The sequence below is a fragment of the Myodes glareolus genome, chromosome 17, assembly GCF_982192425.1.
Source record: "Myodes glareolus chromosome 17, mMyoGla1.1, whole genome shotgun sequence".
In the NCBI taxonomy this organism is placed as follows: domain Eukaryota; kingdom Metazoa; phylum Chordata; class Mammalia; order Rodentia; family Cricetidae; genus Myodes; species Myodes glareolus.
The window spans coordinates 51,808,050-51,821,777 of record NC_142042.1 but is presented as its reverse complement, the minus strand read 5'-3'; the positions used below and the strand labels follow the sequence as shown (position 1 = coordinate 51,821,777).

The 13,728-nt window shown below is 42.2% G+C and overlaps 1 protein-coding gene across 2 annotated transcripts; it reads right to left on the bottom strand.

Moving 5' to 3' along the window:
• Positions 1-3,952: 3,952 nt before the first annotated feature.
• On the bottom strand, positions 3,953-12,746 carry Ddx20 (DEAD-box helicase 20). Of its 2 annotated transcripts, none has more exons than XM_048442312.3 (11): positions 12,431-12,746; positions 11,994-12,088; positions 9,795-9,963; positions 9,114-9,228; positions 8,876-9,018; positions 8,600-8,738; positions 8,435-8,493; positions 6,736-6,818; positions 6,312-6,417; positions 6,105-6,206; positions 3,953-5,430 (listed from the first exon to the last, which is right to left on the bottom strand). In XM_048442312.3, the coding sequence occupies exons 1-11, from the start codon at positions 12,729-12,731 to the stop codon at positions 4,265-4,267; spliced, it is 2,478 nt and encodes an 825-aa protein (XP_048298269.3). In that variant the 5' UTR covers positions 12,732-12,746; the 3' UTR covers positions 3,953-4,264. The 2 variants fall into 2 exon arrangements, with proteins under 2 accessions (XP_048298269.3, XP_085533992.2); XM_085677866.2 differs by lacking the exon at positions 12,431-12,746 and adding an exon at positions 11,483-11,601 and having other exon boundaries at positions 11,994-12,078.
• Positions 12,747-13,728: the final 982 nt, after the last annotated feature.

The window sequence follows — 13,728 nt, the reverse complement described above, 5'->3', positions numbered from 1 at the left end:
CTCTTAAGGACCAATTACTAAACAAGAATCTGTCTTTATACATCAGCATTGGCTCTACTGAGGCTTCCTCTGACATGTGCTCCACCGCGACCAAGGACTGAAACAAACCACATACGTGCATGACACACACACACTCAACAGTAAATGCTATAGAGAATAAAAATCTCGACAGGCAAGAGCAGCACAGCTAGGTTTGTCACATATTGTGACTTCACATGTCACCGTTTACTTCTTCCTTTCAGTTCCTTTCTTGACTTTGAAGGGGGTGTGGGCAGGATTAAGTACCCCTTAAGATCTAACCTTAACAATTCTGTTTATGTGAGAGAAGCATTTTCATGTTCTGACATGCAACGGCGCAAATTTAAATCCTCATCATTCTCCAAAACCACCAGATCCCAAGCACTGAAAACAGTAAAAGAAAGGGGAAGCATACACGGTTATGTTCTCAAGTCCAGGTCAAGTACAAAATTCACTGTAAGCACTGATGCTCACATCCTTTCTACCCACTAGGTGTCACTAAAGACCACAGCTCAAACAAACTGAAAGAAAACTGCAAAGTACCTGTCTTCTGCAACTCTGCCTGCATTCAGCATTCTTTTTCATTACAAAACAGTGTGTGACACCTTTGCAGTTTGATGCTGAGATTTGATTCCCAGATTTACAATGTAAAAGGAGAGAACTGACTCCTGTTATCCTCTGACCTCCACCGATGGCACCATGACATGCAGGAGTACACACACACACAAATGTAATAAAACTGTTTTCTCACTATGTAGTTCTGTCCTGGAACTATGTAAACCAGGCTGGCCTTGAACTCAGAGACTCACCTGCACCTGCCTCCTGAGTGTTGGAATTAAAGGCAGGTACCACTATGCCCAGCTCCTAATAAAACTTTTAAAGCACTAAATGTCAAGTTGTGTATATGCACTTGTTCAAAAGATACAAAACAAACAAACACATTCTGCCTTAAGACAAGACCTTTGTGATGGGGGTGTCAACAATAACCATTAAAAATGTAAATTATTTTATATTTCAAGGGAAATAGGAAAAGCTCTCAAAAATTTCTGTTCTGAATCATCCCTTCTCTTTGTCATGACAATCATTCTTCTTCAATTACTTTTGGTGTTCTGGGGCTGAAATTTACCTTAAAGACACATGCTTTTATTTTAGAGGTCACTAAAGTAGTAACTTACATTCTCAGAATTATCCAAAGCAGAGGGCTAGAGAAATGGCTCAGTGGTTAAGAGAACTAGCTGCTTGCTCTTTAGAAGATCGAAGTTTTGTTCCCAGCTGTTGACAGAAGTTTCTGTCTCGCCTGGTCCCGCAGCCATTCAGTCACACAGAAACACACAGAGGCCTACATTAATCATAAACTGGTTGACCTATTAGCTCAGGCTTCTTATTAACTAATTCTTACATCTTAAATTAGCCCATTATTCTTGTCTATATTAGCCACGTGGCATGGTACCTTTTATTAGCGAGGCATTCTCATCTTGCTCCCTGTGTCTGGCTTCCTCTGTCACAACTGCAGACTGACTCTTTCCTCTTCCCAGAGTCCTCCTGTTCTTGTCACCCCATCTATACCTCCTGCCTGGCTACTGGCCAATCAGCATTTCATTAAAATAATAAAGTGACAGGATAAAAGACCATTGTCCTACAGCACCCAGCACCCATGTTGGGTAGCTCACAACTGCCTTGAACTTCAGTTCTAAGGGATCCAACACCCACTTCTAGCTTTGATGGGCTCTCTCACACACACAAATACACATAAGTAGAAGAAAAAAATACAAACTCTCCAAAGAAGCAGGTTTCCATAAGGTTTCATATGTAATAATAAATGCCTAATTCAAGCTGAACCTGAATTTAAAGTAATGAATGGCCTGAAGATTTTCAAAGTTAAAGAATTACTTAAGATTATAGACTCTTATTTATAAATTTAAATTACTGTTCTCATAAAATACTTTCTCATGAGTCATATAAAAAAATCTTATAAGGAACCCTAAAAATCTAATGTCTCATTTTACTGAGAAAGCTGGATTCTGAGAGGTGACTGGTATAAAGTATAAAAGTGGATAGAATGTCTTAACCAGGACAAGTTTTCTTTTATGATACAAGTTCCCAGCTGAGGTCTACAGTAAATCTGTGCACGGTTCCGAGCAGGTTACATGGACACATGCCTAGGCTGGACGCCCCCCTCCCGCACTCCCTTCACACGCGCACGCACACACACAGCAAGCCAGGCAGGCACGGGGGTGGCAGATGTCCTTCCATTTTCACCTCTGCACTCCCACTACCTGGAATGGAAACAGCTCCAACCTCCCCAGTTCCAGCCCACGGAAACGAAGTCCTGCAGCACCCTCATGGAGATGCATACACTCGCTTTCAAAGTGCCCCAAGTTTCTAAAATTTTAATTCATATACTTGCTATTGGATTTGGGGGTGTTTTTGTTTTCCATTTACTTAGTGTGTGGGGTCCAGAGTGTGCTCCTGGCAGTCAGTGGACAATTCCTTCCATGGAGATCAAACCAGGTCATCAAGCTTGGTGACAAGTGGCAAATGTGCTTATCAGCTCTCTCTCCAGCCCTGTGAATCTTGAACTGGGCATTCAGTGTTAAACATTTACAGAGCTCTTAAGGAAACCTGCTTCTCTGGATAACTTAAGAATGCACTTTATTCTTGACTAACTAAAAGCAATTTTGTATCCAAAAAAAAAGGCAAACACAAACCAAACCTGGAGAGAATACAATTAATTTCAAGACTAATGGGTAGCCTCATCCCTAATTAAGATGCAGCAGTATTCTAATTAATCCCCTAGCAATGACAAACAATGAAGTTGGCTCTGTTGTGGCGGGGGAGAGTAGAAAGATGTGAGTGCAATTACATAGTACTGACAGGATCTTATTTAAGTGTGTAATTAAAATCTCTACAACTTAGTAATATATTGAACCTAACCTAGGTTTGCTAAATTATTTCATCTAACTTCACAATACATGTATAGTATTGATTTTGTCTGTATACGACTGACCATGCCAAATCACAGAAATCCAAGCTGAATGCTTTATGACTAAATCCTAGGGAAGTTCTACATGAAATGACAATGGCTGTGTTTGCTGACAACACTAGAATGGTCTATACTGCTAAGTGTGTACACAGAGAAGAACTTTGTTATTTTAAAGTGAGTAATTTCTCAATACATAAGGGATTCTCTCACCTAAAATACAGTTCACAGCAAGATCCCAGACCCCAAGTTTAGTGATAAAAAGAATGCTTAGCCTCTAAGTGCTATGACTTTCCTAAATCATAACTTAGAGAGCTCGGAAAAATGATAGCTCCTCTTAGATCCTAGCATTCAAGGAAAAAATTCTTTGGTGCAGATTAAGGAGAACAGAACATACTATGGAAAGAGTCAGAACAGAATGGACTTGTCTTCAATCAAACACTGAGCACTAAGAGCTAGGACTTTCCCTCAGCCTACCCGCAGAGCTAGTAGGTCCCATCTATACAACTTACATCAAGTTTCAACCTGGGTTGCGTAAATGCACGTAAGAGTACCTACGAGTCCTTTGAAATTTCGTTCACAATCCCACTTACAGAATGAGAAATTTTCTTGGGTCAACCTATCCATAGCTTCTAAAAGATTCATTTAGAACCCAAGAAGCAATGAGGATAAGCTGCCCCGTGAGCAGAAGGTAGCCACAGATGACACTGACCTACTTAACACAGTGAGATGTGGGCAGCCTTCACAGCTTCTTCAGGAGCATGAACAGAAAGCATCCTGAACATTGACCTAAATCTGTTTTCTCAGCCAGCGGAAACTACCACTGGAAGCAGAGGGCATTAAAAGATTCCTTCCTGCCTAAACCTCAAAGACCTACCATGATCAGATTCCCAGGAGAATACAGTAATACAGAAATGTAGAGCAATCCTTTTGTAAGGAATCCACAGGAAAACATTATATTCAAATCTTAACTATTTTTATTTAAGGAGTGCCATATATGTCACCTTTTAAAAGGTTTCTTTTGGGAACAGCCTACATGAAGTGGCACTTTGGGGGGTCTTTAGTTCCAAGTTCTAAAAACTCTCTTGCAAATCTGATGAAACTGGAAAAAAAGAGTATTCCTGGACCAAGTCAAAATAATCTGAAAAATAGCTGTGTCCCAGTAGAAAGCCTCAAAGTCCTCTCAAGTTCCTCCAAAATGCAGCCATCCCCCACTTACTCCAGGTGAAGAATGCACATCCAATTACTGCTGACAGTCTATGGTCATCACTGGTTACTGCGCATCATTTCTTGTAGATACACTGTATTCATCTGGTAGGCAGCCATCCAACTGGGATGTCTCTGAGCATTCCAATAGTACGAGTGGGAAGCAACAGCGTAATATTCTTGCCACGCCCTATAATATGCTCTCCAGTACTCCTCATAATCCTGGTAGGTATCAGAGAAACTCGCATCTGTTTCCCTGTGACAGTCATACCAAGCCTCCTCCTGGGGTTCTGTCTGGGCTCGGTAAGAGGAGCGCCGTGGTGGATTTCTCCGACTCTGCTTAGATCTCTGGCTAGCTCCTTCTTTATGCCTTGCCTTCACTGCGGCTTCAGGAGACTCCTGACACTCCACTTGACTTGGGGTATCATTTCCATTCACAACCTGTTCCAAAGGGAAAGGTCCATCCACAGGTGTACATTCAGAGTCTTTCAACTGAGTGTCAGAAGAGCCTTCCAAATACGACTTAGTGCCCTTGCTCTGGGAAGAAGTCCTTGAGCTGCAAGAATCGCTCTCACTCTCTGAGTCCCCAGACTGGCTACTACTCGCCAGTATCTGTGCTCTATCTTCAGAGATGCGATTTCTCACAAAACCATTGTGAGGATTCACAGTCTGAGCCCCAGGCCCTGTGTAATGCCGGATAATTTCCACAGGCTTCTCTAACCCCTCTTTAATGTAGTGTTCATAATCCTCTACCAGTTCTGCAAAAGTCAAAGTACATGGCTGATTAACTTTGAAGGAAGAGAGACAAGGGATTTTGGGGAGGGGCCCAGATGAGGCTTCTTTGGCCTGCTGCTGGCTGCTACTGGAGAAGTCCTCAGCAGCGGTCTGATCAGAACTCTTCACTTGCTCTTCCGGTTGTGTGTTACAGCCCAGCTCTTCTGGTGGAGCAGCCTTTCCTATGATTCCACACTCTGAGGAGCTTTTCACAGGAGGTTTCTGTTTGCTACTGTGTTTTGATTTGGCTGAGAGTGTAGATACAGAAGCATTTCTAGGGGAAGGCATTTGGTTCCCAGGAAGTCTTTGGGTTTGGAAGGCTCCCTCTGGTTTTTGAACTTGTTTTTTGGGAGTCTGGGTAGGCAGACTTGTTAGGCTGTGCGTAAGCAGTGCACCTTTGACCTCTACATCACAGTCCAAGCATTCTTCCATCAGGCCAGGAGGAATGGGGTCTATAGACAAGGAAGAATACATATTAAAATTCTCAGCCCAGGCATGGTGGTGCACACCTTTAATCCCAGCACCCTTGAGGATAGAGGCAGATGGATCTCTGTGAATTAAGATGCCAGCCTGGTCTACATATCACATATCAGGCCAGACAGGGCTACACAGTGAAACACTGTCTCAAAAATAAAACTGCAAAGCCTACAGCTTTGAGTCTAATACAGTAGAATAATCCTCATGTCCCAAGTAGTTACTTAACTTACCTTCTCTACTGATCAGCTATTAACATTTTTACCCTAAATTTAAGTATGCCTAAATGTCCTAATCTACAAGAAACAAAAACAGCATGTACTCACAGGCCTGTGGTGAGAATTAAATGAACTAACATGTATGCAGCACTGTGTGCTATTATTTTTATAAGCCTACCATCACTGCAACTGTAAAAATGTCAAAACTTTTGATTCACAAGAAAGCCAGGCATGGTGGTGCACGATTTTAACCCTAGGCACAAAACTTTAATCCCAGCACTTCAGATGCAGGGGCAAGCAGTAAGTTCAAGGCCAACCTGGTCTACATAGTGAGTTTCAGGACAGAAAGAACTACAAAGAGACTCTGTCTCAAAATAAATTACTAACTAATTAAAAACAAACAAACAAAGAATGTCAGAAGGAAATGCACACACCTGGTAAAGGGAGAAGGTTGATGTTACATTTCTGGGCAATTTTCATCATCATATTTTCTTCCTCCCCCCTACAGCAGTAGGTCACTGTCAGTCCCAAGGTACCTAAGAGTATGGAATAACATAGTAACTCATTTCCACAGAAGCAACAGTCCAAATACCTTTCATATCAGTCTTCTTGTGAAAGCACTAAACTTCCTTTTTCCTTACCAAAGCGGCCAGCTCTGCCAATCCGATGCATGTATGTCTCCCAGTCTAACGGCACATCCAGATTTACTACCAGATTCACCTTCTCAGCATCAATCCCACGGGAAGTCTTAAAGACAATTGTTTGTATTAATTATAGTATGGCTACCAGCGTATGCTCTTCTGGTATAACCAAAAGTCAGATCTAAAACAAGCAAATATTTAGCATTGAGAGGAAAAAATCTATTTCCAATGACTAACTAGGACTAAACCATTTCAAAAATAAATTGTAAATGAAACATTAAAGTTATTTTTAAGAAAGTACCTTCCCCAGAATTGGAAAGATAATTTATATCTCTGGCACCTGCTAGATATATGCAACAGGACAGCAATCTAATAACATCACACTCCAAGATGAACAGTCAGCCAAACCTAGCAGGAGCCTTACCAAATCTGTAGAAATGAGGACTCTGCAATGAAACTGCTTCAGTTTAGCCATAGCATCAAGGCGCTGATTCTGGTTCATGTTACCTAGAAAGACCCAAAATAGTCTTAACACCTAAGCATGTCAGATGATGGCACACAGCTGTCATCTGTCATCCTAGTACTCAGAGGTTGGGGCAAAAGAGTCAGAGTTCAAGGCCAGCCTAGACTCCATAAGACCCCATTTCAAAAAACAGCAACAAAAGCTTAAGATACACATATCAAATCCACAAAAAGCAAGAATCGTAACTCTCAGTCTTAATCTTTTAAAAGAAATAACGTTAATTGTATCCTGTGCAAATCTGAGCGCTAAAATCTAAAGTCAGTATTTTCAAAATATGGTTTAGGCATCAATTTGAAATTCAAGAATCAATTTTAAATGGTGACATTACTAAGTCTAACAAATAGTTCTTAGGAAAAAAGTTCTTACCAACTGTTTACAAATCTTGTTTTAGCCGGGCAGTGGTGGTGCACACCTTTAATCCCAGCACTCAGAAGGCAGAGGCAGGAGGATCTCTGCGAGTTTGAGGCCAGCCTGGTCTACAAGAGCTAGTTCCAGGACAGCTCCAAAGCTACAGAGAAACCCTGCCTCGAAAACAAACAAACAAATCTTGTTTTAAGAGTCTCTGTATGCCTATATCTATGTGTCTGACTATATACAGTTGCATATGCCTATACATTCAGAGTCCAGGAGAGGGCATCAGATACCTAGGAGCAAAACCACGCACCTGGTTTGATATGTGGGAGCTGGGATCCAAACTCCTGTGCACATGATTGCACAGGAAGTGTTTTGAACACTGAGTCCTTTCTATGGCCCACAAATCTGGTTTTGAAAGTGACCCAGGGTTCAGCTATCAGCCTATTAAGAAATTAATCTCCCTAGTACCTCATACTGAGTATGTTCCAGCTAACAAGAATTACACTATATACAAAACTAAAAATAAAAAACAAAAATTTCTTTTAAGTTTTTCCTACTAATCCAGCAATTAACTCTGTGGATGCTGTGAGTCACTTCTGCCTTCCATAACCCATTAAAGTCAATTCAACAGTCCATTAAAGTCAATTCAACAATGAAAGGCCACAGTAAGGAAGCAGAGGAGAAGATAACTCTGCTACTCTGAGCATGTTTTCTATGACAGGGTCTTGCTATGCCACCCACACTGGTCTTAAAGTTAACATAGTCAAATATGGCCTCAGGCCCAGGATCATCTGCTCCAGCCTCTATAGTACATGCAATATCATACCTTGCTTAAATTTTAGCATATATATATATACATATATATATGTATGTATATAGATATATATATAAAATGAAGAAACAAAATATGTCTTAAGACAATGAAGATAAATTGTTTTATACAATTAAGTTCTTTATGAATATAACTTGGAGATTTTAATTAAAGCATTTAAGAGAATTTAAGTATCTCTGATCACTGATTTTCTAAATTGTTACTACAGACTAAGTTATTCCTTTAAAAAAAATTAATTTAATTTAAAAAATTTCAGGACACTGATATCAAATTCCAATGAAGAATAAGCCCAAATTTCCTTTATTATGAGTGCAATCTCCCACTCATGAAATAATTCAAGAAGTGATCTTTTTCTCTCTTGACGTGGAAGGCTTCAAGGCAATACATTAAACAAAGACAAAGAGCTGAACTTGCCTGAAATGCATTCAGTAGGAAAACCTTTAGAAGAAAGGATATCAGCCAAATGTTGGGCTCTACAAAATAAAGAAAAGAAAAATAAAAAGGTTTACAACTTTCAACTATTGCCTCATGCCTATTCTTTGTTTTTGTTTATTAAAATCCCCTGGATTAAGTTATTACCTGCTGTGCAAATTAGAAAACACCAAGGCTTGATTAAACGGGATTCTACTAAAAAGTTCCTGTAAGTGCTGACTCTTTTCCTCAAAAATCTTATGAGCCAAAGGGTAAGAATTGACCACGTGGTAGTACTGCTTCAAACCTACAAAGAAGTCAAAAGTCCCCAGTTAAAACAAGCACATCTGATGATTTCCAATGGCAACTATGATAGTTAGTCAATCAGACAAGGGAAGCCCCACAATGTCACAGACTAACACTAATTGTGAAACCTATACATACCTATGAGGCTTGGATCACTGGGATTCAACCTTACAAATGTGGGATCTCTCATATACCTTGTCAAAGCATTAGCCAAAAATTCAGGATAAGTAGCAGATACTGCCAACATCTGTTTACTAGCAGGTAAAGAAGAGTAAATCCAACTGTAAAATACAAGAAAACATATACAATGAAAACTACGCAGACAGCAAACACACATTTAGACACAACATTTTTATAATCAAGTTAGTTCTCTTACTTTATTTGCTCCTGGAAACTGCCTTCTTCTAAGAGTTTATCTGCTTCATCAAGAATAAAGAGACGGATACTGCCCGGATTCAGGTAGTCAAGTTCTATGAGCTGTTTAATTCTACCTATAGACCAGGAAAACAACAAAACCTGAAATAGTCATGACATATCAAATCTGTGCAAACCTCAGAATGCTTTACTGTATTTATCCACAGGTTCCACTGAAGAATTTTCTCAGTGTACATTCACATACTAATTCACAATCTTAGTACTTAAATTCTCATCTTGCCTGAATCCATTCTTTACCCCCCTCACTTCTCATTCCTGATAAATATGGAAAACGTACATTACTGTTATCAAGACTTGAATGTGAAGGCACTGAATTCTAGACTGAGTGATTTATGAGCAAATTACCAGAGAGAACAACAACAGAAATCTCAACCCATGACTTAGGCTTCCTGAAAGTCACATCATATCTCAGAATCCCGTCCCATGTATTCTCAAACACGCTTCAGGATGGAGATGAACAGATTCTGTTGATAATCCGGCCATGTCTCACTGGTCTAAGGCTCTTCACTTCCAGTGAAAGTAATTATTCCCATCATCAAAGATTCCCATTTAACTATGATCACAGTCAATGCGCCCTCCACTCCACAAGAACTTCAGCTACTGACAGATATTAACAACTTACCAGGAGAGCCAACAGCAATATGACACTTTTTAAGTCTGGTTTTGTCTTGAGATAACGGAGTCCCTCCAATAAAGACGTGACATTCTAACCCTTCCATTTTTATTCCAATGGCTGTGATAACAGAATGAATCTGAACAGCAATTTCTCTTGTAGGAGCCAATATCAAAATCTAAAACAAATTGTAAACTATTACTTTAACAAGCCAGAGGAACACACGAGCGATACATTCATTGCAGGCTGCACTATTTTTCATTTTAAAGGAGGAGCTTTAAGACAAAAACAACAACAACAATCCATTTATTTATTCAGTTAATTATTAAGAATCTACTGAAAGGAAGAAAACATACAAGTTGAAAAAGAATTTCTCTCCTGGCACTCTTCATATAAACAAAAAACATATACATGTAATAACAAGTAATAAAAGGCATTATTTTAAAAAATTCAAACAGGGAAAAAAAAACACCTGATACAGGGAGTCATTTTCAATGGGGCAATCAAAAAGCCCTTCTGAAGTGGTGTTGGCATGCATCTGTGATTCCACCACTCTGGAAGCAGAGAAATGACTGCCTCAAATTGAAGACTAGTCTATGTTGCAAGTTCCGATCCAGCTAGAACTATGTGGAGTGTGCCTGCCTCCGACAAACAGAGAACTTCAAGAGTCCCATAAGGAATCAGCATTTGAGAAGAAACCTAAACTTCCTGTGGGGCAGGAAAAGAAAGCCAAGTCAAATGCCTTAAGATACGCACAAGAACAGCAAAAAAGCCCATGTACTGAGACAGATTTTAAGAGCTCACCTCAACGTTAGGTTCCAAAGGACATGACAGCCAAGCATAGTAAAAACTACAATATAACAACTGCAGAACATATATGCTGTCACTATAAGAAAATATTGCTTGAAAAAAAGTAGGAAATAGGGGCTGGAAAAATGGCTCAGCGGTTAAGAGCACTGAATTCTCTTCCAGAGGACCCGGGCTCAATTCCCAGCACCCACATGGTAGCTCACAACTGTCTGAAAATCCAGTTCCAGGGGATCTGACACCTTCACACCAATGCACATAAAATAAAAACATAAATAAATCATAAAAAAATTTTAAAAACGTAGGAAATAATAAAATTATATATTTTTTTAAAAATCCCTTACCTCTGGGTACACATCACATATTTGGGGTTCTTTAGTAATTTGCTCTCATTTTTTTCTGGAATTTCCCGACTTAAAATTATGTAGTGTTACTTTGATACACACACACACACACACACACACACACACACACACACACACTTTTAATAATATAAAGACCTTAACTAAAAATATGAATTTTACAGCCTGGGGTGGTGGTGCACGCCTTTATTCTTAGCACTCGGGAGGCAGGGGGATCTCTGTAAGTTCAAGGCCAGCCTGGTCTAAAGAGCTAGTTCCAGGTCAGGCTCCAAAGCTACAGAGAAACTCTGTCTCAAATAAACCAATCTTAAAACCAATCCAAAACAACCTAAAATTGGAAAATTAGGAGATCAATACAATGCACACAAAAGACTTTAAGAACCACTGGGCAGGGGCAGGGGTGTGTCTTGGAGGAAACCACATGGTGGCTAACCATCATCTATAATGGATCTGATGCCCTCCCCTGGCATGCAGGTATACTTGTAGACAGAGCACTCATACCAAAAAGAGAAAAGAAAAAGGAACCACCTGAAGCCTGGCAGTGATGGCCCACACCTTTAATCCTAGCAACTGGGAGACACAGATGGGCGAATCTCTGTGAGTTCGAGGCCAACCTGTCTACAGAGCAGGTTCCAGGTCAGCCAAGGCTACAGAAAGAAACCCTGTCTGGGTAAAAACAAACAAACAAACAAACAAAAAGCAGAACCACACAAAATTTTGCCATAGCAGATTATATAAACCAAAACTTTTAGCTTCTACGTCTAACCCCAGTTTATCAAGTAAAAGTTTTTAACTGCATAATGATTTTAGTTGACAAATGTTCAAGATGTTATTATAGAAAATTCCAAGTTTAAAAAACTAATAATGAAATTCTTGGCCACAACTCAACGATGGTAATCTAGTTTACTTCTGTAATTTTCAAATGGTTTGACTTTATTCATCAAACTCACCATCTGTGCGGAGTCAGTAGTTTTTTATAAGTCTAGCTAAAGTCCACGTGCCTACACACCCCCCTCTGGATCCTCTGCGTTAAACTCACCTGAGTACTATAGTTTTCGAGAATAAGAGAGTCTAGAGCAATGGTGGAGAATACACAAGTTTTCCCAGTGCCAGACTTGGCTTGAACAATTAAATCTGAGGAAGAAACAAAATACTTATCATTAGCTAGATTCACTGAAGAAACCAGACACTAATATGAGATCAGAGAATGACCAGGCTCTCTCTTAAGACCACCTAGTTGTCACCAGTACTTTTAGTTGACTCTCAAATGCGCACGAAGCGTGCTTGATCCCTGACTAAACCACGGAGCCTTTTCTCCAGCCCCTTGGTCCCCGAATCTCTACCGATGACCGTCTCCAACGTGGACTCGATGCTACAAAGTCTTAACCATCTTCAAACTTCATCGCGCGCCCGGAGCCTCGCCGAGCTCCGCCACGGCGCCGCCCCGGAGCTCCCCCGGCTGACCCCGGTCCTCACCGAGCCCGCAGCGCCCCAGCGGGATGGCTTTGAGCTGCACGGGAGACGGCCTCTCGAAGCCGGCCGCCCGCAGTCCCTCCAGCACCGGCCGCGACAGCAGCAGCGACTCGAAATCCGCGGGCTCCGCCAGCACCACGTCCCCTGTACGCGTCCGCGGCCCGCCGATATCGTGAGCGGTCCGCAGGCTCCACGGGGAGCCGGGGGTTGGCTCCGCAGCCGGGACCTGCACGGCCACACGCTCCGCCGCCATAGCTGACTCCGCGGTTGCCAGGGCCGCCGGGGCTTCAAATGCCGCCGCCATGGTAGCTTCCGCGCCTCCAGATCTCGCGATAGTTAGAGTGGAGGCGGGGCTCCTGGAAGCGAGACGAGGAAAAACTTTATTGTCAGTATCCCAGAGAAGACACGGACACACCTGGCCTGGAAGTAGAGGGACCGAACGGAAGTCAGAGGCTGACACTCTAGGGAGGGGTTGGCGGGGGGGGAAAATGTAGCCGGGGGAAGAGGCGGGAAGAGCGGAGGAAGATGAGGCTAACCCTGGTGCCGCCTGCGGCCTGCAGAGGGCGTCGCGTGCCCACAGTGGGCACCGCCCGCCTCCCGCGGCTCTGCTCCAGAATCGGGCGCCCACGGCGTGCTTTGTGACGCTGCCCGCGCGTCGGTCTCGGCCGCGGCTGAGCCGCGCGTGTCTCGCTCGCCCGTAGCCACGCTGAAGTCTTCGCTCTCGCACCCTTTCGCATTGTCCCTCGGTGCTCCCAGACAGCGCCCCCGAACCCAGCCAGACGGTGTTTACCTCGCGAGGCATCCCTATCGCCTCGGTGCCCCAGCCCCCTAGCACAGTGCGGGCGCCGGACGGGAGCCTGATGGTATTTCGAAGCGGAAGGCGAACTGGACGGCCAGTGCCCAGGCTCTGCTTGAGCACTCTCTCGAAACTCAAGGCTAACAGACGTCTCGGGTTCAACGCATCTTATGTGTGCCCTTGCTGATCTTGGGTGGGCAACTAGCACACCACTTCCCCTTCCTCTAGACCCGCCCACATGACACCTGTTTAAGAGGGCTTTCTTGAAATCGTGAGTCACCACCATCCTATCTACTACTGGCCTTACTTGTTCTCTTCTGGCCTTGTAGAAGAAAAAAAAATCTGACGCATTAAATATAGTTCCTCTCTCGAAATGCTCACACAGATCTGCGCAGAGTTTTGTCTTCTAGCTGCTTCTGAATCTCAAGTTGACAAGACTTATCACAAACCTCATTTGTCGTTCAGTTAATTCTGGTCTTGTTTCCCATACATGCACTGATGTCCC

What these genes read in the sequence shown, in the direction of transcription:
- Ddx20 (XM_048442312.3), bottom strand. Translation starts at nt 12,731, where the DNA reads ATGGCGGCGGCATTTGAAGCCCCGGCGGCCCTGGCAACCGCGGAGTCA. An exon ending in TATTGCTGTTGGCTCTCCTG is followed by an intron (nt 9,229 to 9,794) that starts GTAAGTTGTTAA and finishes CCTGGTCTATAG; the next exon opens with GTAGAATTAAACAGCTCATA. An exon ending in CAGTGATCCAAGCCTCATAG is followed by an intron (nt 8,739 to 8,875) that starts GTATGTATAGGT and finishes ACTTCTTTGTAG; the next exon opens with GTTTGAAGCAGTACTACCAC.